We start from the raw sequence: 24,269 nt of genomic DNA on the forward strand, positions 1-24,269 counted from the left end.
CTGGGGGCTCAGCACCCCCAAGGCTGTGGCTCTGCAGGTCCCTCCCACCCCAGAGGTGACAGAGAAGCCAAGGGAGCTCTTAGGACCATACCTTGACTCTGGCTGCTGCTGGCTTTCTCCCCATCATCTCTGTTCTCATGCTCTTCTTGCTTCACCCCATGGGGCTCAGGGTGCAGGGCATCTCTATAGCCTGCCTGCCCCTCAGCCCCTCGGCCCCAGGCCTCTGCCCCTGGGTGCCTGAGCATTGGTGCAGGCAGGCTGAAAGCCTGGCTGTGAGCATGTCCCGGTGAGTGCTGCAGGGTGCTCTCCTCATCCAAGCCATGGTCCTCCCGGCCCTCTGTCCGGGGCTCCCCCAGCCCTTCGGGTGTCCCCAGCCCCAGGGACTCTCTCTCGCCATTCATATCTTCTGGGCAAGTGTCCTCAGGTGTGCGGAAGCCAGAGCTCTGCTCCTCACCCCGCAGTTCATTGGCCTCAGCGTCACAGCCAGCCCTGGTCCTGGAAGCACTCAAGATTTCTACAGCATCTGCTGCTGCCTCAGAGTTGTCATCATCCTCCTCTTCCTCCTCATCTTCCTCGCTGTGGCTCTGACTTGGCCCTGACTTTGCCTCCATTCCTTTCTCCTGCAGCAGATTGATGAACCTCTGCTCAGGAGGAACCTTGATTTCATAGTTATGAAGACTGGGACTGTAGAGCCCCATGCTTATGACCCCTTCCATGGCAGCATGCTCAGGCAGCACTGACGAAGGGCTGGTGAGGTCTCCCTTCTGCTGCAGGGCTTCACAGAGCTCTGCTGGGACGCCCTGCAAAGGGTCGCTTTCGGGCGTAGAAGGTGAAGGCTCAGCTTCCTCATTCTGATTGTCCATTCGGTCACAGCCCATCTGCAGACCCTCTAGGAAGGGAGTCTCTCTCATGGCATCTGCATCGCAGCTGGAGGGATCCTCGTCCCCCTCCAGCTTGCCCTCAGAGAGTTTAGCAATGCTGCTTCCAACATCTGGGCAACTTGGGCTGTCTCGAGCAAGGGAGCTTTGCTCACTGTTACAGGCCTTCTCGTCATACATCATGCACACCAACGAGTCCGGCAAAGAGCTCTCATCATAGTTACTGGACATGATGTCCTGGACTTTAGACATGAAGGTTTCACAGTTTGCATCTGGTGGACTGCCCCCAGCCTGGGACATTGCATTGTCTACAGCTTCCAGCTTGATCTGACTCTCAGCTTCATTCTCCAGGGATTCGCAAGTCCGGTCCACCTGGCTGTAGAGAGGGGAACTGTAGAGTTTGGAGTTAGGCTGGTAAAGGCAGCACAGGGTTTCTGGGGCTGGCAGCCCCGTTCTTTTGTTCTGGGCATAGTTCCTGTACGCATCTAAAAAAGACAGCTGGGGGTCATTCATGATGTAGTAGTCGGTGCGATTCAGGCCGTGCTTGGCGGTGCCGATGAGCAGGTCCCGGTCGTGTTTGCCACACTCCCACCACACTGGCAGGTAGAGGCTGGGCCTGCAGAGCTTGAGCCGCTCGTGGAGCTGCGGACACTTGAGCACTTGCTCACGCACCTTCCGCAGCAGCTCGATGCGATACAGGGTCCTGGCAGCACGCTCCTCTGTGATGGGCTCCACATAGATGTCGGGGTCTGGGGGACCTACAGCAGGGATAGAAAAACCAAGGCCATGTTATACACATCGATGAGAGGTACTCAGAGCAAGGTGAGTGTTTGTAGTTGAGGCTTCTTTTCCCAGTCTCAGCACCTTCCATTCCTTTGCCATCAAGTAGACATGCAGGTGTAAACTGCCTTGACTTTAGCAGCTGGACCAGGAGCAGCACTCGACTGCCTCCAACTGTCCCTGAAACTCCTCCTTTGCTCTCCTGCTCCACAAGAGCAGTGGGACCATTTCTGACCTATGGCTATGTGGATCTACTGTTATTCCTCCACAGGCCATGCAATTTCCACTCACCATCCTCCTTCCACAGTGGGAGACCACAGACATTCTTGCACATGGCCATGAAGCTGTAGAAGTACTTCTCCAGGCTTTCATCTGTCTTCTTCTCCAGTCGAGAGATGGCTCGGAACTGAGTCCAGTCAAAGATCTTTTTCTCCTGGTCATAGATAACCCCAAAAGAGGAGACTGTGCGGTAGAAATCTGCCTGCTCCCTCCTGGTCCACCTGTGGGATATGGAGGAGACATGAACACCACTGAGATACATTCTGGTCCCAGTATAGGCAAAGTACTAGGCAGAGGCTTAGAGAGGAATATCTAGTTACTGCCCATCAGTTCTGGAGCAGCTGCCGGGAGAAGCACCCTAGGAATTAGAAAGGAAGGTCCTGCAGACACAGCTCTCATCCAGAGGGGAACTGGGACTGGGCTTCATTGCTGTAAGGGTCACAGTATCCACACACTCCTCTGACCCCTGTGGACTCCTGGGTGCCTGGGGTGGGTACCAACCCCTCCCCACTGAAGGAAAGCAGCCATGGTGCTTTCAGGGGGGCTCAGTTACAGCACTGTTAGAGCACAACTTTCACTCTGGTTTGGACCCTGTGAGCTTTCACCTCATGTGAATCTCTCCAAGGAATGATCCAGGACAGAGATGGTGAAGAGTATCCTGGGCAAATGCATCCCTGGGGCAAACAGAGCACAGAGAAACAGGCCACAGAGAACAGAGCCTGGTGCAAACTGCAGGGCAAGAGCAGGAACAGGTCACAGCAGGGAAAGGTGAGTGCCAAGAGGGTTCCACCATCTTTTCATTTACTGGGATGCAAACAGAATGAGAGCACAGCACCACCAGGATATGCCATGGGGCTCCCAAGGCCACGAGCAAGAGCCTAATTCATTGGTGTGAGAGACACGAGGGTCGAAAAGGCTGCACCCCTCAGCCACGGTGTGTCCCAAGTGCACAACCCTGCTCAGCAGCACTGCTCTGCTGGGGCTGGAGGGGATCCCTGGCCCAGCAGATGCTGGGTTTGATACTGGGGAGCTGTCTCCTTGCTTCTTTTCACCATGTGACCAGTACCACGAAGGCTGATCCCCAGCTGGGCTGGCTGCTGGAGCCACCAGGCTCCCTTGTGCATAGGAGCAACATCCCCTGCCCAGCAAGGACCCACATGCCAGCCGTGGTGACATCTACCTGTGCGTAAGGATTACGACTGGTCTCAATCAGCTTTGGAAAGGACATTCTGCTGCATTACCTCTTCTGCATTTCTTTGTTCACAGAGTCCATCTCGGAGGCTCTCCGGAACATCTCGTCCTGCAGCCAGTATCCATGGTTACCAGGCATGAGCATCTCGGCACGCGGAGGCAGCTCTTTGCGGTTGCAGCGCTGGTAGACGGTGACAAGCCTCCGCAGTCTGGCTGTGAGAGCAGATGAGACAGGCCAGCAGGATCTGTCTGAGTCGGAGCCATCCTGGGCTTCAAACATCAGCAAGGACATTAGTATTTAATGTACACTCAAAGCCATGGGTTCCCGCATCCCTCCAGCCCCGCTCTGAGAGCTCCCTCCTGCCTCTGCCCTCCCACAGGGGATGCCAAGAATCAGTCATGACTGGGGGAATGTAGTGACTGTCCCTGGCCCTCTGCACCCCAAAAGCTGCTGTCTCACAGCCTCACCATATACCAGCTTCCTTCAGTGAGGCAGAGACCAGGGTAGGAATGACAATTCCAGGCCAGGCTGTGCATGGGAGAGGACTGCAGATGCCTGCTCAGCAGCAGAGCCAGCCAACCTATGACATCTTCCAGCACTGCCCACTGCAAAGACCAGCACGCTCATCTCATACAGGCAACTGCATGGACAAGGGCAGGCTAATGCCTTTGGGTCACCCCTGACTGGCTTTGGCTGGGAACACCTATTCAGGAGCCTGGCTGCCCTGCCATAGACATGGGTCAGACATGACTCCACCTGCCCAGGTTCAGCTGTCTCACCCATTATCACTAACACAGAGCAGTGTCCCCCCAGCCCAGCAGCACCTGTCTCAGTGCCCCGGCTGTGCCGTGCCAGCCCTGGGAAGCCCTGCACGATGCTGCAGGAGACACGGCCTCACCTGCCGCTGGCTCGTCCCGCTTCTCACTGGCTTCACCCACCCCAGTGGCCACGATGTCCTGCAGAAGGAAACCATGAGAGAGGGCTGCCAGCCCCGCACACAGCACCCCGTACCCGCAGTCACCTGGATTCAGGGTGGCAGGACAGGCAGAGCTGCGTGTCCCAGGCCCTAGGGCTGCAGTCAGGCTGCCCTCAGCACACACAGGAAAGGTGACAGCTCAGAGGGGAAGCTCTACCCATTTTATGCTTGGAGGGGAGGTCCACCACAGTGACACAGGCTGCAGAGCCACTGCCCAGGACAGTTAAAGTGCACAACCTCAGCTGCCCAAATGAACTCCACACCCTCCTGTGATGCCTTGTTCACTGCTCTTCCTCTCCCCCAGGGCCATTCCTTTTAGAACACCACCAACTCCTCTGCCAGGGCCCCATGTGGCTCCTGAAGCCGAGTGTTGAGATCCAACCCCCTTGGCCATTCCCAGCCCTCAATCTCCCTCAGGTGCCCACAAGGGAGATGCTGCCCAGGTCTTCAGGAAACACACAGAGGCAACAACAGAAGCTGAGATGACACAGACTGCAGGGCAGAGCCCATGTATGGCACAGCAAAGCTGGCACAGGGCAGGGTCATCTGCAGTGCTGGTTCCCCAGTGCCTCACAGCAGAGCTGATGGAGCCAAGCCTGCAGCACAGGGCAGGAGGGAAGGCCTGGCAGCAGCAGATGCTCATTGATCACTGTGAATCCCACTCACCTCCTGCTTTGAAAGCCCTTCCAGCTTTTCTCCACTGCTCTCTTCCTTCTCCATGCAGCCCCTGGGTAAGAGAGTGAATTAGTCCCTGGCAGCAGCAGAGTACCTCTGGCTGTGCCAGTCATTGGCAGGAGGGAGAAGTGGTGCTCATGTTTCATACTCCCCCTGCTTTCTGCCCTGCCTGCTGTGCTCTGATGCAGTCTGCTTCCTTCCTCCTCCCTGCACACAGCTCACCCACCACAGCCCTCTCCACTGCCAGCACAGCCCCAGGCGTGACCCAGGCAGCCCCAAGAGCTCTGCTCCATCCCTGCCCACCTTTCAGCAGTGTCCTGGGCCCCGTCGCTGACACCCTGCTCTGCAGAGAGCAGCTTCTCATCCGGCATTCCCACCTTCTCCAGGAAGCACAGCGCCGGGTCCGCCCGCATGGCGTTGTACCGCTCGTAACCTGCCAACCACCACGGGCCATCAGAAAGGAGAAAGACAGCACAAAGCCAGGTCTGAGCCTGGCTCAGGAGAACCCCCTGCTCTGTGGGACACAGCTCCCCATGTGGCTCTCACTCTCTGGGCTGCTGTGAAAGCAATTCTCACCCTCAGAAACTCAGAACACTTTCCCCTAGGCTGCTAATTGCTCCTGGAAGCCAAAGGGCTGCTTCATGACAAGGCTGGGGATGCCAGGAGAGGCTCTGTGCCCTCCTCCTTGTGCTCACGTGGCAACTACATGCTGCTCCTGGAAAATCAGGAGTCTGCCATGAGACCAGGCTGGGCACTGCAGTGTGCCTGCCCCACCACCCGAACAAGGCAGCTACTGGTGCCTGGAAGAGCTCCCACTGGCCCTGTGTGGCTGTGGTGTGTGGCCACGGCTCTGCCCCTTCACACTGATGTGATGTCACCTCCAGGTTCTCCCCTTGGTTCCCTCTCATGCACTGGCACCCCCCAGACAAGCTGGGTACACACCGTGCTTGAAGACACCGATGAGCAGGGATTTATCGGCTTCAGCGTTCCACCAGTCCACTGGGATCTCCACGTAGTCAATGTCCGGCAGCAGCACGTCCAGCTCCCTGTAGCAGACAAGGTATGAACACCCCTCTATGAGCCTCACCAGAGCTCACTGGGCACTGCTGGGCAGGGGCAGCAGGAGACAGGAGCCATCACTTGCTGACTGGGGGACAGCTAATGCAGACAAGGCTGTCCTGGGGCCCCACATGGCCTGGTGTGCACATCACATCTCCCTGGGGTCAGAGAGCTGCAGCCTTGGCTCCACCACCACTCACTGCCATCCCCATCTGCAGAGACGGGGAGGCTGCATAGCCCCTCTCCTCTCCCCTCCCACCCAAGGAACACCAAAAGACTGGAGATCCTGTCTGAGGTCAATAGCATCTCTTGGGGGAAACCACTTCAAACCCCTGACCCCAGAGGAACAGCAAGTCTGGTGGGGTGGCTGTGATGTCCCCTCCACAGACTGGTGATGACAGACCTATGCTAGGGAAGGCAGCAGCCCCTTCTCTAGTAAATTAATCCCAGCATATCACACTTCTCTCCAAAGCAATGAGAGCTGTCTGCAGGAAGGACAGGAGCAGGCAGGCTGCAGGTTCAGTGGCATTACTAGAGCCTGTCGGCCCCTTGTCCTCAGTGCTGGAAAGGGACTGCAGGCCACAGCAATGGGGCAAGCTCTGCTTCAAGGCCTGGCCATGGCAGCCCTGTTGAGGTCCCTGCTCAGGCAGAGCTGCCCTCTAAGGATGAAGCTTTGTCTGAACAAGACGTGGGGATTTGACCACAGGATCTGATTCACCCGGAGCTGCAGTGAACACAGATGTGCTGGGCTGGATGGCTGCAGCAGTGCTCAAGCACTGCCAAACCCTACCCAAGAAGTATCAGAGGGGTTCACTGTAAGGTACCTACCTGGCAGGGGTCCCCTCAAAGGCTTTGTCCGCAGCCTCCCCCAGCACTTCAGCCTTCAGGTAGTAGAGCATTCGCACCCGCAGCAGAACCCTGTGCAGGAGCAGCAGAGAGGAACACACATTAGCATGCAGGTGCTCAGATGCCAGCCTCGGGACTGGCCCAACAGCCCTCACCAGAGTGTTTGCAGGGGATGCTCTGAGGGTCAGCAAGGCCAGGGAAACCTGCTTGACACCATGTTTCCCTGCATGGGAGGACCCACTATCGCACAGCAAGGATGAGCACCAGCCATGTGGTCACACCACAGTGCCCAGCCCTGTGATCTGCTGGGCCTGTGCAGCCAGCACTGTGCTGCTCAGGATATGGTTCCTTTTAGCTCGGAGGAACATCTGAGAGCAGTCCAGCAGCTGGAGCTCAATGAAGCTACATGGGCTGTGCGCCTCTCACAGCTTCTTCCCACCTTCCCCATGCTAAAAGCCCTCAGCCCATGGTTTCCACAAGCTGGCTCCAGAACTCACTTGTTGCAGTGCTGTTTGAGGTGCTTCTTGTAGCTGTCATCATGCAGGACAACCTCAGGGTTGCAGGTGGCAAGCCAGTCTGCATTCTTTATCTCAGGAAGAAGCATCTGGTTCTTTGTCTTCTTCCCCTTCCTGCCTCTGGGCACTGGTGCTGACAAGCCTGTAACAGCAAGTGGCAGTCAGTGAGCACTATGGGCCAGGCCAGGCACCACTGCCATGGCAGGGGGGCTGGAACCAGATGATTTTAAGGTAATTTCCAACCCAAGTCGTTCTATGATCACATAAAAGCATGGAAGTGACCTTGGTGCTGGGCACAGCTAACCTTACCCAGACACTAAAGCCAGCTCTGAAGTTTACCCTATTGGACAACAGAGTGATCTGGGATAAGAGTTCAGACAAAGAGGGGCCCAAACGATCAAAGACCAGAAGACCAGAGATGATCTGATCTCTAAGGGTTGTTTCCTATTCCATGCATCAGGAGGAGGGCTGCAGGATCACTGCAGGGGGCATTTACACTTGGCAAAGACAGCGAGGGGAAAAGGAACACAGTCCCATCAGGCTGACAAAGATAAAATGAGATCCAGTGCTGGAGCTGGAAATTAAACACATTTTCAACCTTGAAATAAGATGCAAGCTCACAGCAGAACATGGAAACAACTCCTGATTGATGCCTCCCTGGGCAGCTGCCTCTGAGGCAGGGTCCTGTAGATGTCCTCTCCTGCCTACGTGTGCAAAGAGGAACAGCCTGCTGAGGTTCTGCAATGAGCACCAGAGCAGCTGTCTCCAGCACTGAACTGGCCTGATGACCTCTGGGCAAACTCTGCTTCTTATGGGATGGAAGTGCAGGATGGGGCTGGATCAGAGCAGAGCTTAGAGCCTGTGTGCTGTGCTTGCCCTTCACAGTCACTCAGATATAGACTGAGAAGGAATGGCATCAGGATGCATGAGCATGGGCTGGAGATTGCTGTTGCTTCCTGCACATCAGGGAAGCCTGAAGCCTGGTCAGTTCTCTGCAAACACGATTGGTACCTTGGGCTTCTTGGTGAGCCACAGCACAGGGATCACAAGCACACAATGAGCAGCAGCACAGAGCTGTGGAGCTCTGACCACTCTGAGGAAGAGCCATGGCCTCCCCCAGCCGGCTCTCCCAGCCCAGGCCACAGTCCTGCAGCTGATCCAAGGAGCCAGCACCAGCTTCATATCATCAAAGCAAAGCCACTGTGGCTGCACGATGCTGTTTGTGTGGTGGGCTCTATTTGCTGTGCTGCTCCAGCCCCAGGGGATGCCTACAGAGAGCAGATGCTCCACTGAAAGCAGAGAAAACTCAGCAGTGCCCACTTGAGAGTGGGATGGCACCTCTGCTCCCTCCACAAATGCCTTCTCTGCACCAGCCATGGCACGGGGAGGCAGGAACCAGCCTTCCCCACCCCTGCTGCTGGCTCTGAGAGTCAGTGTGGAGTCAGTCCCATGGCAGCCACCTTCTCTCTGAGGGGCAGAGAGAGATGTGGTGCTCAAGCACAACTCTTTGCTGGCTGCTTCAATCAGCTCTGAATTCTTCAGCCTCAGTCCTACAGGCTGGCACAGCAGCAATGGGGAGAGGTGCAACAGCAGAGAGAACACACAATACCTGAGTGATTCTGCAGGGCCTGGTTCTGCCCGTCCTTCGTTGGTGTGATGAGATCCCAGATAAAACTTTTGATCTTCTCATCCCCCTTGTAGTGTTTGACGCAATAGACCAGCAAGGCCCGACAGATCATCTCCATGTCCTTCTCATTCAGGTGCCACTTGAACCGCCCATGGGTCAGGATATCTTTCCAGCGGCCCCAGCTGGAAACAGCAGGAATACAGAGAGCGTAAATACACCTGTGCAACTAGAGACCTTGCCAGCATCTCCCTGCAGGAGCTGCCTCGTGGGGGTGAGACCCACCCGAATATGAGCAGGTTCTTCTCCACACGGAAGCACTCAGCCCGCAGGTACCGCCGTGTCTTCTCATTGAAGCGCCGTGAGCGTGTGGGTCTCTCATCCGAGTCACTGTCCAGCTCAGAGAACTCCATCAGCTCATCCTCTTCAAAGGAGTTGTAGTGTTTGGTTTGCTTCCGCACCCGGGGCCTGTCGATGACCAGGCTCTCCTGTGAGGTTCACAGAGGAGAACGCATTCAGGTATGGGCAGAAATACCTGCCTTCCATCAGGGCACAGCATGTCTTCTCCTCCACGCTACCACTCTGCTCTGCTTACGCCTCTGTTTCCCAGCCCTGTGGCTAGCCATCACCTTCCCACGAGGATACCTGCTCCAAATTACCTGTGTGAGGTTTTGCTTGCACATATAAGACAATTCTTGGCCAACCCAAATTTCAGCCTGAACAATGGCAGGGTGAAAATCATGCCTTCTGGATTCAAACTGCTGACAACCAGCAGCTGATTCAGCTCTGAATCATAGTCCTGGCCCTCCCAGCACTGCCTGCACAGAATGCTGTGCTGGAGGCTGTGTCATTTCTGTGCTGGGGGAATAGGTGGGCTGGAAGAGGAAAGGTGGCTTCCAAGAAGGTGCAGGAGGCAGCAGTATGAAATTAGACAGCATGTACCTACCTCCTCTCCCTCCCCCTGCTCTGCAGAATGATCCACGTCATTTAAATCTGCCTGGATTTCAAACACATGTGAAACACACACACCCTCTCCCATTCTCCCTGCTATAGTAGCAAGCTCTGAGAGCTGCAGGGCTTCCCCCTTGCTGTTAATACCATCTCTATGGGCACTGCTGCCTCAGCTGGGAGACCTGGGGCACCCAGCAAACTTCACCACCTCCTCAGCCATGGAAACCTGCAGTGGTGGGAGACAGGGCTGCAGTGCAATGAAATGTGCCTAGCACTGCAGCCTCCAGGGCTCAAAGGGTTGGCTCCCTTCTGCCCCAGGTGCCAGGGCTCAGGTGGACTTGGGTTTGGGCTAGGGAATGGTTATGCAGCTTCCCCTAAGCCCAGTGGAAGCACACAGCTCCTGCCCGGAGACCACACCATGCTGTTTCAGATCAGCTGTGGGGCACACAGGCCATGAGCTGGATCCTACCTTTTCATTCTTGGCATCTGTATCGAGCTCTGCTATCTTGGCCCACTTTTGCCAGAAGTTGGGGTCATCTAAGGAAATGTCAGTTCTGTTTCCTGATGCAACGAAGCTGGCCTGGGAGTAGAAGGAGATGAATGAACAGGGTGCAACTCACCGTCCAGATATGCCTTCCCCCATACAGACATCCCCAACACATATGCAGCACACAACCTGGCTGCCATGGGGTATTACACCCCATGTTGACACACGCCCCCAGTGGACACCAGTCACAAGCGTGGCATGGAGCTGGCTCCTTGAGCTCTCTCCTGTAGGGATGTCAGGGCCCCACAGTGCACAGCTTCCTATGACACAGCAGCACCCAGCTTCGGGAAGCAGAACAGGCAGGAGAGCTTGGCCTCCATGCAGATGTATCTCAACACACAGGTGAGAAGAGGTCAATGCAGCGCATCTTCCACCACCTTGGGGGGAATCCCCCTTCCCTCCCAGTGGAGCATAGCTCACCTTGGCAAAGGTGGAGCCCTTCCCCTCGGTCTGGATCGTGATGGTCTGTGTCCTGCGCTGCAGAATCTGATCAATGTCTTCCTCACAGAACTTTGATCCTTCATCCTCTTCATCCATGAGGGCGCCGTAGGCACCCTTCCGCAGCAGGTCCTCCACCTCCATCTTTGAGAGCTGCTGAACCTGCCCAAAACATGGGGGCATCACCAACCTGGCCAGCTGCCCTGGGACACAGCCTTCCCTCTGCCCCAAGCCAACCCAGACCTCCTGCTGCTATAGCAGAGGACTCTTCAAAATGCTGCCTGAGGGACTACCAAGATTTTCAGTCCATGTCACCCACACAGCACCACGTGCGTCCCAGGCCAAACAACAGCAATGCCACTGTGTGGAAACAGGCCTTCCCTCCCGAAAAGCCTGCCAAGTCTCTGCTCCAGCCTGGCAGTGACTTGCAGGGAAAGGAGGAGAGCTCTCCCATACACCTCCCGCTTGGTCCCACTCCATCCAACAGCCAACCTACCCCATTGGTGCTGCCCTTGCGGTTGATGTCCTGCAGCACAGCCTTATCCAGGCCCAGCTTCAGGCTGGCCTTGTCGAACATCTCCCTCTCATAGGAGTTCCTGGTGATGAGGCGATAGACCTTCACCGCCTTGCTCTGCCCGATCCGGTGGCAGCGAGCTTGAGCCTGGGAGGGCAGGAGCAGTGTCAAGCACAGTGAGCCCAACAGCATGGGGACTGTGCACCAGGACCCACCACTCGCCCACCTGAGCCACAGGCAGGTCCCACTCACCAGAGCACCCTCACCCAGTGCCTGTGGCCAACCTGGCATGGCTCCTGGAGCAGGGATCAGAGACCCTTGCACCCCTGGGAAAGGTCTGAGGGCTCAGATTGGAGTCTTGGCTCTCTGCACATGCAGGGCACCCACCACTTCACCCCTTCCAACATCAGGTATGGTCAAAATATTGCCTGGTCTATGACCCACCAGTGTTTTTAGAGCCACACCATGATATCCCCATGACACGTCCCCTCTGCCTGCCCCTCTGCCAGCTCCCTGGCGACCCATCCCATTCCAGCTGGATGCTGCTGCCCTTCCCTCCCCACTGCAACAACAGACAGGAGCTGTGCTGCAGGATCTCCTGGCTGCCTGTCCCGTTACCTGCAGGTCGTTCTGTGGGTTCCAGTCCGAATCGAAGATGATGCAGGTGTCGGCAGCAGTGAGGTTGATGCCCAGCCCGCCCGCCCGCGTGCACAGCAGGAAGACGAAGCGGTCGGAGTCGGGCTTGCAGAAGCGGTCGATGGCAGCTTGGCGCAGGTTCCCACGCACCCGCCCGTCGATGCGCTCATAGGTGTACCTGCTCCGGGAGAGGAGAGAGCAGGGTCACAGCAGGGCCTCAACAATGGCTTACAAACCCCTTGTTGCTCCCCCCAGCAGGCTCTGTGTGGGTACACAGGCAGCTGGGATTCACTGGCAGGACCTGTGCACAAGCGGAGGCTCAGGCCCCATCAGCATGTGTGCACTGTAGTTGTTCCCCAAAGCTGTTCCTCTTAGAAAGGCAAAATCATCAGGACCCCATGCATGGTGCACGGATGTGGGAACCAGGACCGAAGGAAGGGCCTGTTTCTGTCTGGTCACTCCTAGACTAGCCCTGGGCAATGCAAAATGGCCAGGTCAGACCTCTGGGGTCTCTGCACCCACCAGCAGTAGTCTGCAGCTTGGATCCTTTGATATGTGGGCACAGAATGGCCAAATCTCCACCCTGAGCTGTTGGCCCTCTTGTCTCTACAAGTGCAGGATGGAGGTGATGTGGAGGAGCTGTGGTGAATGCTGAAGCCTGTACTAACCGCCTCTGAATGAGATAGTCTTCCAGGATGTCGAGGCAGCGCACCATCTGGGAGAAGATGAGCACCTTGTGCCCACCAGCGATCAGCTTGGGAAGCAGCTTATCAATGAGCACCAGCTTCCCGGCCGCCTGGATCATCGCCTGCAGCTGGAAGTCTGGCGCCTCCGGGCTGTGTGTTTTACGGAAGTCTTCCAGGATCTTCTCCTCTGCCCCTGCCAGGTGAGAAGGGATGAGAGCTCTTGGTGAGGCTGGCACTGCAGTGGCCTCCAGCCTCCCATCCAGGGCAATAGCAAGCCACCATGTGAGGAACAGGACCCATGCAGTCCATCAGATCAAGGGAGGTTGGCCAGAGACCGGCCAAGAAGACCCTCCACTCCTGTTACTCTACTCCTTTTTCAGGGCTTGGCAGAACAAGCCAGGCTGGGATGCTGGAGAGGGTCCCACACCAGAACACCCCCAAACACAGCAAGCTTCTAAGACCACAATGTGTCCACCAGTAGTTGTGGGGAGTTGTGCTGCCTGTGGGGGCGAGCAAGCACATCACTGCATCCTGTGTGGGGCCTGGATGTAAAACCACACCAGCAGCAGATGGCATGGGGGCCTCAGCTGGCTCCCAAGCCAGGTGAGCTCTGCAAGTAATGACCAGTAAATGCTGCAGTAATATCTGTCCCCCCCACACCTCCTGCTCACAGCCCTCACCGTTGATGAGATACGGGTGATTGCAGCACTTCCGCAGCTCCATCATGGTGTTGATGAGGTTGGGCATATTGTGCTGGTTGGCACCCTTGGAGAGGAAGGAGAAGTTCTTCTCCAGGATGGCCCTGTAGTATTTCTTCTGGATATTGGTCAGCTCCACTTCAATGATGGTCTCTTGTTTGGGTGCCAGATTCTTCTCTACATCATCCTTCAGCCGTCGCAGCATCATGGGCTTCAGGATGGACTGCAGCTTCTTCACCTGCCGGAGCAACAACAGAGATTCACTGCCCTCCCTGCATAGTAAGCACATGGTGACAACAGCAGAGGGGTCTGCAATGGTAGAGCCTCCCCACACTGGAAACCCACTACAAATAACCCTGAAGCAGCTGGGACAGACCAGGTGGGAAAGCTGGGTGAGCTCTGCTGCCCAGGCATGCAAAGGCAGTAGGGAACCTGGCAGGGAGCAGACCACTGCCTTGGCACAGGATGGTCTCCTCTCTTCAAAGCTGTATCGAGGGCTCTGTCACACTTTGCTTCTCCCAGCATTCAGAGTCCTATTCACTTCCATGAAGCACATGTCTGACAGAGTGCCTGGCTTGGTGAACATGGGTCCCAGTGGCCTGCGCTAACAGTCACCAGCATCACTCTTCCAGGTACCTGCTCCTCTGTCTTCAGGTCTCCAAACTCCTCCAGGAAGGCTGTCTCTGAGGGAAACTGCTGTGGCTCCAGGAAATTCAGGAGGCTGAAGAGTTCCTCCACTGAGTTCTGTAGCGGGGTCCCTGTCAGCAGTACCTTGTGCTCCTGGGTATACACAGAAAACAGGTTGAGAGCTCACACCTACTGGCTGGGTCTAAGGGGTCCGAGAGCACAATGCTCCTTGTCTCCCTGCCTCAGGAGCACTCTGTGAGTGCTGCACAGAGCTGAACTAGAACACATCCAGGGCAGTGTCCTGGGAGCAACAACAGCCAAATCCAAGAATCCCACATTGTTCCCAGGCTTCAGCCCAGCCCTGGCACAAGACCCACAGGCAGGGCTGTGCTGGCACTGATGGGGATACTTGGCAGAGCCCAAGCTTCTGTGTACCTGGGGCAGGATGTCCCTCTTCAGAGCTCGGGGAGAACAAAAGGGAACATGGCACGAGGCACACCATGACCAGAGGATGCTGTGCACGGCTGGTCAGCCACTGCTTCCATGTGCTACAGGAGCCTAAGCTGCACTGCAAGGCCAGGCAGTGCTCCGCCTGGCAGTGCACACAGATGGGAAGGCACAGGGGGAATTGGCCTGCTCTAGGTTAATATTCTTCTTCAGCAGAAAGGAGTTGGTGATGGCTACAGGACACCAGTGCCCCATCAATCAAAGGCTCCCCATCACTGGCACTGCTTCAGCAACCTGATGGGTCCTGGATGTTTTTCCCTCTGACACAGAGCTCTCAGCCCTGACACTGGGTCTGAGCAGCACATGGCAATGGCATCTGACAGCTTGGCATGGCCATCTCTGTCCCACCCTGCTCCCATATGAACCTGGGCAGGACATACCAGGGCCATGAGCTTCAGCCCCTCCAGGAGTTTGCAGTTCCTGTTCTTCAGGCGATGTGCCTCGTCAATGACCACGCAGCGCCACTGGATCTTCTTCAGCTCCGGGCAGTCTGCAAGGATCATCTCAAAGGTGGTGATAACCACCTGGAACTTGAAGATCCCAGGGAGAGGGTTACCCTACAGAGACATAAACCATATGCAATGCTTGACTCTTGCAGGGTGGCAGGACACTATCAGATAGCCTGTATGACAGTATCAGTGTTATCCTGCTCCTAGCTGGGATTTCCCCAAATTCATCTCTCCCAAGCAGCAGACACGTTCTTGCAAGCCTCCTTGTTGGCCACAGGCTACATATCTCCAAACCAGACACTGCTTCAGGGCAGTAAACAGGCCTGGACAAGAACTGCAGTGGGAGCTCTGCTGCTTTTTCCCCTTTCTGCATGAGTTGGGCCTGTTCTTCACTCATACACAGTGCACCCTGAGCCCTTGACAGCCAAGGGGTCTTAAAAGATCACCTGTCCCTCTCCAGATGAACCAAAAGCTTCATATGGTTCGCAAGCAAAGAAAGCCAGGGCTGGGGAATGCATCCTGGGTGTGCTCTATGTGTGTCAATCACCTGTGTGTCCCTGTACACCATCTCGTACTGCTGGATCATCTGCCGGCTGATCTGGCTGCCGTGGTACACGATGGCGTTCATCTCCGTCCAGGTGCGGAACTCCCTCTCCCAGTTGGTGATGGTGGAGAGAGGAGCGATGATGAGGAAAGGGCCATGGATTCCCATCAGGAATATCTCTGAGAGGAAGGTGATGGACTGGATTGTCTTCCCCAGCCCCATCTCATCAGCCAGGATGCAGTTCTTCCTGCAGAGATGGACAGAGGCAGTTGGACATGGCTCTGAGAGGCAGGAGCCACCCTGTCTCGATGGGATATCACCTACTCCCACACCTCTCTGACCCTGCAGTATGAAGGGTGGGGGGACATTGGTACAGTAGCTCAAACTGGTGTGGGTAAGCCAGACCATCCAACTTCCTGCAAGATGATGGACTCAGTGTGAAGATGCTGTCCTTTGGGCGCACACTAGCCAGTAAAACATGCATCTAATGGCCTACTGCAGCTGAGAACATGCATATCCCTGCACTCCTGCCACAGGAATGGGTCACTAGTAGCCTGGCCAATACCAAACCTCAGGTGTATCTTACACCCATAGCTAAGCCCTACTATCTCCAAGACTAATCAGCATTTATGAGGGAGAAACATTCCAGAAGACTCAGTTGCAAAGCTAAAACAGATTTCCTGGCAGCTGCCTGCCAGCTCCAGCACTGGAAGATCCCAGTGGCTGCTCTGTCAGGCCCCCGTTTATCAGCTCTGCTCCCCCAGTTCATGACTGCACACACCAGGGCCCTACTGCCAGCAGGACATCCCATGGGAGCACAGGGTGCCAGCCCCTCCTCACCTGTTATACCAGTTAAAGAGCAGCCAGTTCATTCCCTCCAGCTGATATTCCCGCAGCTGGTTGCTGTTCTTATACTCCCGGGACCTCTCCAGTTTCTGCCAGGACTCAGATGCTGGGCGCTCCTAGGAGGAGAGAGCAGGACCAAGGTCCATGGAGAGGAAGAGGCTAATGCTCAGTGAGGCCAGACCCTGCTTCTTGGGCTGCACATCAGGACCACGCTTCAGATCATTGACAGCTGATTCACAGCCAGGTCTTGGCCTCCAGATCCCACCCTCAGGTCCTGCTAACTAACCCATCTGGAGGGGAGGACATGGGGCTTGCACTGCAGCAGCAGGGACAAGAAGGTCAGCACTGCTGGACCTTGGCAAGACACAGAGTCCCTGCCTGCCCAGGGCAGCGAGCTGCCAGCCGGGTACGTTACCTCTGGGTACGTTACCATGTGCTTGATTTCTGGAGGGATTTGGAGGGCTTCAAACTCTTTAATCTTCCCTGGGTCCACATCCTCCTCCAGCTCCCAGGTGCTCTCCTCATAGGGCAGGGAGCACCACTTCACCAGGTAATGAGTCACCTCCTGCAGCACAGAGACAGGCTCAGGGACAGGGTAGGGCTCACAGCTCAGCCCCAGCATGCAGGAGTCACAGGATAGTCAGCAGCCCCCATTTATCCCTGTGCCAAGGGGGCTTCTGGGGACAAGGCTCACGTTGTGCAAGGCTGGGAAGGCCTCAGGGTGCTCTGAGATGACACACACTGCACATCCTGAGTCTGGGGCTCCTGCCAAGCCTCCCTCCCTCCATGGGGCAAGAGATGCAGCCACTCACCTCCCCAGTGTCAGGGTCCTTCGTGTGAGCCACCTCCAGAATTCGATCTACCTCCACATAGTCTGGGTTGAACAAATCCTCATCAGGCTGTGACAGCAAACAGTAAAAAGAGGGAAGTTCAAGGTGATTCCAGGGTTAAACAGATGGTGGGCAGGAGGAAACAGCTGCAGGGCATCTGTCCCCAGGATGCTGCTGGCTGTGTGCAGCACACCAAGTGCCCTGGACGCAGGTACATGACATCTGTCTCTGGGCAGGGAGGATAGAGAAGGCAAAGCTCTTCCTTTAGAGCAGCAGCAAGCTCCATGCTGCCCTTGCTGGGAGGCAGGAACGTCCTCTCCAGCCCATCTGGCCCCAAGGTACAAAGCCCTGAGCTGCATGCTCCTTATGCACAGCATCCAGAGAGCCACACGCAGCACCCGATGAACTCCACTCCTCTGCAAGAGATGATACCTTGTTCTCTGTCTTTGCCTCTCTTTCAGCAGTCCCCAGCAACAACTGCTCATAAGGCAAGAGCTCATCCTCCTGCCAGGAACACCATGGGAGGAGTGGGCTTCAGACTAGCAGTGGTCCCCAGAGAGACACACTGTCTAGGGCTTGGGAAGGAGAAAAACCAGGCTTTGATGTTCACAGCTCCCCAAGCCCCAGTTCATCACAGGAAAGAGCATTTGCTCCTTGCTAAGCTGCTAGTGGTACAATGTGTTCCAACACTTGCCTTTTCTTTGCACCCTGGGAAAGACCCCAAACAGTCTTGGGAGTGAGAAACTTGACACACACCCCCAGCTTTCAACTACATCCATAGAGAAATGTTCACAGCCTACTGGCCTCATTTACACTTGTAAGGGGCAGTTTGAGGGGATCCAACAACTATCTCTGAAGCAGCAAGATAAATTATGAAACACTTTTCATATTAAACAAGATAAATTTGTGTATAGAGCAGAGCAGGCAGGTATAAGCCCACACATTTACAGCTCCCTCTCCCATAGCACCTCTGCACAACAAAAGCACCTCCAGCACTGCATGCTGCCCTCCCTCCCATTGAGCAACACTTCCAGTGTTGGCAGTACCTGGCAAGTGACATTTGTCACCCTGCCCATATCTCTGCCAGTGACACCATGGGTGTTCAGGGTGCTGTCATGGCGCCTTGGCTCCAGCATCCCAACCTGCTCACCCTCTTGTGCTGGTTCAATCCAGCCTGAAAGCTCAAGGAGGTGCCATGCTGCTGCCTGTCAGCAAGGCCACACAGGTAGTGGCTCTGGGCAGCACCCAGGATCCCTGAGCTACTCCCAGCCCTGACTTTTGGGCCTGGAGCTGGTTTGCTGGGGCAGGGAGGTAGCAGAGGCATCACTCAGCTCAGGCTGGGTGTGCTGGGGTTGGACACAGCTCCTTGCTGTGCTCAGCTCTCACCTCTGTAAAAATATGCTTCATCTGAGCCTGCTTGTTGCGGAAGCGTTTTATCTTTTGGGAGATCCTGGGGTCCTTCTCCAGCTCTTCCAAAGTTGCCCATTTACAATGGAGGTAGGAGCTGCAGAGGGAAAAAAACGACATCAACAAAACACGACCAAAGAAGCCTTTGGACCCAATCCCATTCACCACCCACACCAGCAGAGATCTCCCAGTGACCCAGAGAACACCCAGCCTATGCCTCCCCATGTGAAACCCCAAACTCAAGGAAGCCATGGCCAAGGTCCAGGCCAAGAGTGAGCATTGCAGCCACAGCAGCTTTCAGGCTTCCCACTGCTGGGGCCTGCTCCAGAGGACAGCAGCAGTGACACAGGGATGCTGGGGATGGGACAGAGGAAGGAGCACCCAGCCCTTGTTCCTGCATGCCCAGTGCATGTGCCACAGCACAGAGCATCACAACGCTGCACGTACAAGTTCCGGTACTTGACGTAGAACTCCTCCATCTCAAATGCCAGGCCCCCGGGATGAGTCTGAAACCAAGGGAAGGAGAATCAGTGACAGTAAGAACCTGTGCAGGAGCCGGGGGCATCTTCTGTGGCTTGGGAGCAGATAGGCATCCCCTGCCCAGCCACAGGCTCCAGGCAGGCTGAGCCCCATGCATGGTGAGGATGGCCAGGCCCTCAGTGTGCTGCTGCCCTGGAGGCTTGGTAACCCTGGGGAACGTGGTGTGAGGCCACCCTTGAGCAAGGGGACTCAAACACCTCCATGTTATAAGCCCAGGCCTGACCCTTCTCCAGAGGCTTTCTGGTGCCCAGGGCAGGAGAGGCACCACACTCACCCCCAACCCATACCCCAGCATCACCCTCAGAAGAGCAACTGGAAGGAATGGCACAGCAGCACCAACTGCTGCTGAATCTAAGGTCCCTGCTCCACAAAGCAGGCAGGTCCCATCTCTCCTCTGCCCAGGGACCTCCAGCCCCACTGACATCTTTGCCACTTACCTCCTTCTGCACCATCCTGGAGGCAAGGATCTTCTCGATGATATTGGCATCATCCTCAGGAGGCTCCTGGGGACAGGAGAGCAGAGCTGTTTTCCCAGCTCATTGCATGGCCTCTGGTACCCTCCTCGCACTCCTCTCCCAGCCCAGCAGCCAGGCAGAGCTGGGAGAGCTGCACGTGGAGAACCCTTCCTGGCTGTGAGGGTCTGGCTACACCAACCCTCTGCCTTGTGCTCCCTGGGCCACCACAGCACTGTCATGCTTAGCTGTGTGGGTCCTTCCAGCTAAACCAGGGCAGCCAGAGAGGGTGGCAAGTGTCCCAGAAAAGCCCCCTCAGCTGCAGTCCTGTGGCCCACAAGGGGATTTCTGCCCTATTTGGGCAGCTCTGCCCCACACCAGTGTAACACAGCCAAGGGGAACAGGCAGAGATGCTCCTGCTGTAGTCACTGTGTTTCCCCATGCCCAGGCATCCACCCTGGTGCTGCTGGGCTCCAGCTTGACCATGGCCATAAAGGGTTTGTGTGAACACAGCCAGGAGCACAGTGCTGCCACCACAGCCACCTGCAGCATCCCATGGCTGGGAGCTGACCCAGGCTGCATGGTTTACATAGGTCCATGGCTCACTGCTGGCAGGCTGACAGAGGAGCACTGCACCACCTCAGAGCTGCTGAAGAACGTGGCCAGGATAGAGGGGGAAAAGCTGCAAGTCCAGGCCATGGGGAGAGCAGCTCTGAGGCCTCAGCACTCCCATTGTGCCCTGCTGGGTCAGTCCTGACCCTGGAAGCAGCCACAGCCAGGCCCAGCCAAGCCTGCTGGCAGGAGCCAGAGCAGCAACAGAGAACCTCGCTGCCATCAGACACCAGCCTTAATAATTCATCTGGAGCAGGACACATTGAGGTGGAAGCCCAGGACTGAGTCCATGCTGCAGCGTGGCAGCACAGACACATGCCAAAGGCAACCCATTCCCACCTGTTCCTTTGGAAACTTCACTTGGAAAGATCACTGCCTGAAGCCTAGCTGGGACATGGCCCTGGGCAGCAGCACTGTAGGCATCTCCCCAAAGCTTAGTGAGAAGGGGACTAGAGAGAGACACAGGAACACTATGAAGACAACTAGTGATCATTATTACTATCTGGCAGCTTTGTTAGTGACCAGAGACAAGGGATGAGCTGCAGGATCCAACACAGAGACCAGCAGGAAGCAGATGCCAGCATCCACTAGGAGCCAGGGCTGAACCAGTGGGGAGAGGAGGCCCAAACCGTAGTGACTATGGCTGGCCCTGCCACACTGCCCAGACCCCTGTCACACTCCCTATGGATCAGCCTGCCTGATGGTGTCAGGCTGGGCACCTCTGCACTCCAAGGCACTGATGGAAAGCAGCAGTGTGGGCTGAAAACAATGACCTGGTACTGACAAAGCCCTCAGTTGACAGACTAACCTCATGCACAGGAGCTACAGAGACAGGAGCCAAAGGTGGGTATGACAGGTCTTCAGGGACAAGTCCAGCTACACAACATGTTCCAGAGGCCTTAGTCTCCAAGCAGGAGGGTGACAGTTGGACCTACAAACCTCCTGGCCATCCCTTGTGCATTCACAGTGGTGCAAAGCCAGCCTGCACCCTCTCAGACAGGCTCACTCTCATCTCATTTTTGTGCTGGAATCCCCCGCTTCCTCAAACCTTGGCACTGACACCCTTGGAAGACCGTGCAGGAGGCCCCACCACCCAGCCCCACATCCAGCCCTACCTCTGCCTGCCACGCCAGAGTGGAGGCTGAGAGTGCAGAGGTTCGTCCAGCTCCCAGCACAGCTATTGTCTCGCCATCGTCATCCACCACCTTGAAATCCAGGTCCTCGTTGTACTTCCTCCTTTTCACTTGCCGTCCTGAGCGGCGTTTCTGTGTGTGGGATGAAGAAGGCACTCATGGGGGAGATGGGCACACCAAGCACCTCTTCCTTGCTTGAGCAGAGGAAGCCCCAAGGCTGCTGATCTCTAGCCCAGCCCCTGCCCCAGTGGGATGGAGGTGGTGGAAGAATAGGCAGCCCTTGGAGGTAAACCCATCACTGTGGTACTGAGGTCTCCATCAGTGCCTGACCCACACAGCCCCAGAGAGACCTGAGGCAGAGGAGCCCTATGGAGACACAGGCAGCTCCCCAGCCCTGTGGGGCTGACCTGCCTCCCCACACTGTGCTGGGAAAGGGGAGCTGTCAGGAGCAATGGAGGAGCCAGCTGAGGGCTTTGGCCATACCTGGCTGTCGGCTGACTCCGCAGACTCCTCTGGGCTCTGCACGGATGGACTCAGGAGATCCTGATCCAGATCCAAACTGTCCACTGATATCTCATTTTTCCTCTTCCCTTTCTTCTTCTTCTCCACAGGGGTGTCCTTGCTGCCAAGACAGGCTGACAGTTAGATCCTTACCCTCGGCAAGGAACACTTGAGGGAAAGATTTCAAAGAGCTGGTGCCTGCTCCTGGGCTGAGCAATGCTCCTTCCCCGCTCACAGCCCTGCAACCCATCCCCTCCACACCCCAGACCTGCAGAGCAGCACAGGAAGGGCTGATTTCAAAGCTGTGTTGAGGTTTTAGCCCCATTTCATGAGAAAATTGCCTGGGAGCAGCCAAACCCAAGCAGTTAAAACTCTCTTCCCTGGCCATGCAACTGCATGCATAGCCCTGCAAACACACCGCTTCCACCCGAGCAATAACTCCCAAGATATTGATTCCTAAGTCACAATTAACAACTGCTTCATTCATGAGCCAGTAGTTAGCTATGATTAGAAATAATTCAGAAGAAATTATGTCACCATTATCTGCCACTTAGAGGACTCCCAGCAATCATTTCATCCGCATGGAGCACTCGCCCTGCCTGCTGCTCGCCTCTTCCTCAGGTCCTGACCCCAGCACACAGGGCAGGACAAGGAGAGGCCAAGACTCTTCGCTCCTTTTCTCAGTCTGGGGCCTCATCTCCAAAAGGACACCCCCTGTCCCATCTCTGCAAGGCCAGAGAGCTCACCCTGGCCTCCCGACCAGGAGGAACCGGAGCACCCTGCAACAGGGTGGCCCCAGCTGAAGCTCCTGTGAGCCCACAGCCCCATCCACAGCAGGCACAGAGACAAGGCCACACCACCACCCACCTGCTCTTCTTGGCTCTTGCTCTGGGGCCAGGCTCAGAGCCACTCTTCTTATCTTTAGGCTCCTTGGGGGCTTTGGGTTCCCGAGGTTTCCGGGGTTTCTTGGCCGCCTCCCTCTGCTTGGGCTCCTTCGGCTTCTTGGGCTCTTTAGCCTTTTTAGGCTCTTTTGGTTCTTTAGGCTCTCTCCTCCTCTTTGGTTTCACCTCCACCGCTGCTTTTTCTCCCCCATCCTGCTCTCCCAGATCCTTTTTCTTCCGTTTCTTCTTCACCCCCGTGCCCCCACCCCCAGCGTCCTGCATCCCATTCTGGGTGCTCGTCCGCTTCTGGGAAGCCCCATCGGGTTCCTCCTCCGGGCACTGGCACTGGCCTCCCGTGGCCGTGGCCGTCACCGTCACCGGGTGGGACACCTCTTCCTGCTCCTCGCTGCTGGCAAAGGGGTCCTGTGCCTTGCACTCCCAGGCATCCGACATTGGGGAGCGGCTCAGCGCTTTTAAGCTTGGCGGCTGCAGAGAGGACAGAAAGGCAGCGTGTGAAGCAAATGCACAGACACAAAGAGCTCTGGGGGGAGCTGCAGCCCCAGTGAGGCTCCAGCCACCCAGGGCAGTGTGAGCAGTGTCCCTCAATGTGGCTATGAACACCACACACAGATGCAGCTCAAAGGGAAGGATCTCCCCTTCCCTGCCTGACAGAGGCTCACAGGTTGGAGAGGCCTCCAGCAGCACACACAGGTCCAGAGCAGAAGTGGCTGTGCCCCCAAGCAGAGCCCTGCCTTGGGTTGCACACTCCACATCCCATTCTGCTGAGAGCAACCAAGAGTAACCCATGTGCCCAGGCCACCTCCTGCCCATTGCCCACAGGGCACTGTGTATACTTTGATTTCTGATCTGGATTAGATGGAAGCACTAAATGAAACAAGCTGCAAAGGGAAAAAGCCTCGCTGCCCCTGCAGCCACCCATGAGCAGGGCTGCAGGCACCTCTGGCATCAGCCATCTCCAGTGCTCTGCCCCAGTCCCTGCTGCTGGTCTGATCCAGAGAGCTGGCATGGAGGAGAGCTGCCATCCCATCACCCAGGCAAACCATCAGTATGCACCCAAGCAATAAAGAGGAACGCACTGTGGGCCAAGAGAAAATCAGCACTCTAGATGTGGCCTCTGAGCCCACAGGGTGAGCAACAGGATCAGTCCCAGCCTTTGCATTCCTCAGATCTTGCAAGCTGGGGATCATCTGGAACAATTTACTGGATTAGCTACAAAGCTCAGAGACTCCCAAGAGCCTGGATCTCCTTTTGGTTCTGTGCTGAACAGCAGCCAAGTGCAGATACCAGACAGAAAGCAAATCGTCCTTGCACAGCAGGAGGGTGAACTACTCCTTCCCAGCCCCAGGTTGTAGCCCTGAGTCTCACAAGGGCCTGCTGCTTCCAGGCAGACCACCAACAGGCAGCAGGTCTGGGTATCATGATTCTGGTCCATCCACAAGCAGGTGATGTCACCTGTCCTGATGGAGAGGGGCTCCCAGCTCACAGGACTGGGCTGGCATTGGTGCTGAGCACCCAGGGCAGCTCTGAACCCAACTGCCTGTGCCTGGGGGAGCTGAGCTGCCATGGCCACGCATGAGGATACAGGTCCCCATCACTGTGTGCATCAGCAAATCCCAGCAAACCAG

At 56.2% G+C, this 24,269-nt stretch overlaps 1 protein-coding gene across 8 annotated transcripts in view; it reads right to left on the bottom strand.

Moving 5' to 3' along the window:
- Nucleotides 1-24,269, bottom strand: part of LOC101877664 (chromodomain-helicase-DNA-binding protein 6) — a 69,771-nt gene that overhangs the window by 11,378 nt on the left and 34,124 nt on the right. For 6 of the 8 annotated variants that reach the window (XM_034067287.1, XM_034067288.1, XM_034067285.1 and 3 more), the window contains 29 exons: nucleotides 22,610-23,109; nucleotides 21,725-21,863; nucleotides 21,224-21,373; nucleotides 19,482-19,547; nucleotides 18,952-19,010; nucleotides 18,484-18,601; nucleotides 17,080-17,166; nucleotides 16,683-16,832; nucleotides 16,262-16,383; nucleotides 15,425-15,668; nucleotides 14,809-14,985; nucleotides 13,931-14,074; nucleotides 13,277-13,532; nucleotides 12,579-12,789; nucleotides 11,893-12,088; nucleotides 11,257-11,421; nucleotides 10,743-10,922; nucleotides 10,245-10,355; nucleotides 9,110-9,312; nucleotides 8,810-9,009; nucleotides 7,183-7,342; nucleotides 6,668-6,757; nucleotides 5,723-5,826; nucleotides 5,084-5,213; nucleotides 4,772-4,832; nucleotides 4,028-4,085; nucleotides 3,179-3,398; nucleotides 1,950-2,158; nucleotides 92-1,636 (listed from right to left, as the gene is read on the bottom strand). In XM_034067287.1, the coding sequence (XP_033923178.1) occupies nucleotides 92-1,636; nucleotides 1,950-2,158; nucleotides 3,179-3,398; nucleotides 4,028-4,085; nucleotides 4,772-4,832; nucleotides 5,084-5,213; nucleotides 5,723-5,826; nucleotides 6,668-6,757; nucleotides 7,183-7,342; nucleotides 8,810-9,009; nucleotides 9,110-9,312; nucleotides 10,245-10,355; nucleotides 10,743-10,922; nucleotides 11,257-11,421; nucleotides 11,893-12,088; nucleotides 12,579-12,789; nucleotides 13,277-13,532; nucleotides 13,931-14,074; nucleotides 14,809-14,985; nucleotides 15,425-15,668; nucleotides 16,262-16,383; nucleotides 16,683-16,832; nucleotides 17,080-17,166; nucleotides 18,484-18,601; nucleotides 18,952-19,010; nucleotides 19,482-19,547; nucleotides 21,224-21,373; nucleotides 21,725-21,863; nucleotides 22,610-23,109 (6,055 nt within the window). The remainder of the gene's footprint in view (nucleotides 1-91; nucleotides 1,637-1,949; nucleotides 2,159-3,178; nucleotides 3,399-4,027; nucleotides 4,086-4,771; nucleotides 4,833-5,083; nucleotides 5,214-5,722; nucleotides 5,827-6,667; nucleotides 6,758-7,182; nucleotides 7,343-8,809; nucleotides 9,010-9,109; nucleotides 9,313-10,244; nucleotides 10,356-10,742; nucleotides 10,923-11,256; nucleotides 11,422-11,892; nucleotides 12,089-12,578; nucleotides 12,790-13,276; nucleotides 13,533-13,930; nucleotides 14,075-14,808; nucleotides 14,986-15,424; nucleotides 15,669-16,261; nucleotides 16,384-16,682; nucleotides 16,833-17,079; nucleotides 17,167-18,483; nucleotides 18,602-18,951; nucleotides 19,011-19,481; nucleotides 19,548-21,223; nucleotides 21,374-21,724; nucleotides 21,864-22,609; nucleotides 23,110-24,269) is intronic. The other 2 variants (XM_034067291.1, XM_034067286.1) reach the window with 1 other exon arrangement.

Source organism: Melopsittacus undulatus, chromosome 10 (genome assembly GCF_012275295.1).
Source record: "Melopsittacus undulatus isolate bMelUnd1 chromosome 10, bMelUnd1.mat.Z, whole genome shotgun sequence".
Lineage (NCBI taxonomy): Eukaryota > Metazoa > Chordata > Aves > Psittaciformes > Psittaculidae > Melopsittacus > Melopsittacus undulatus.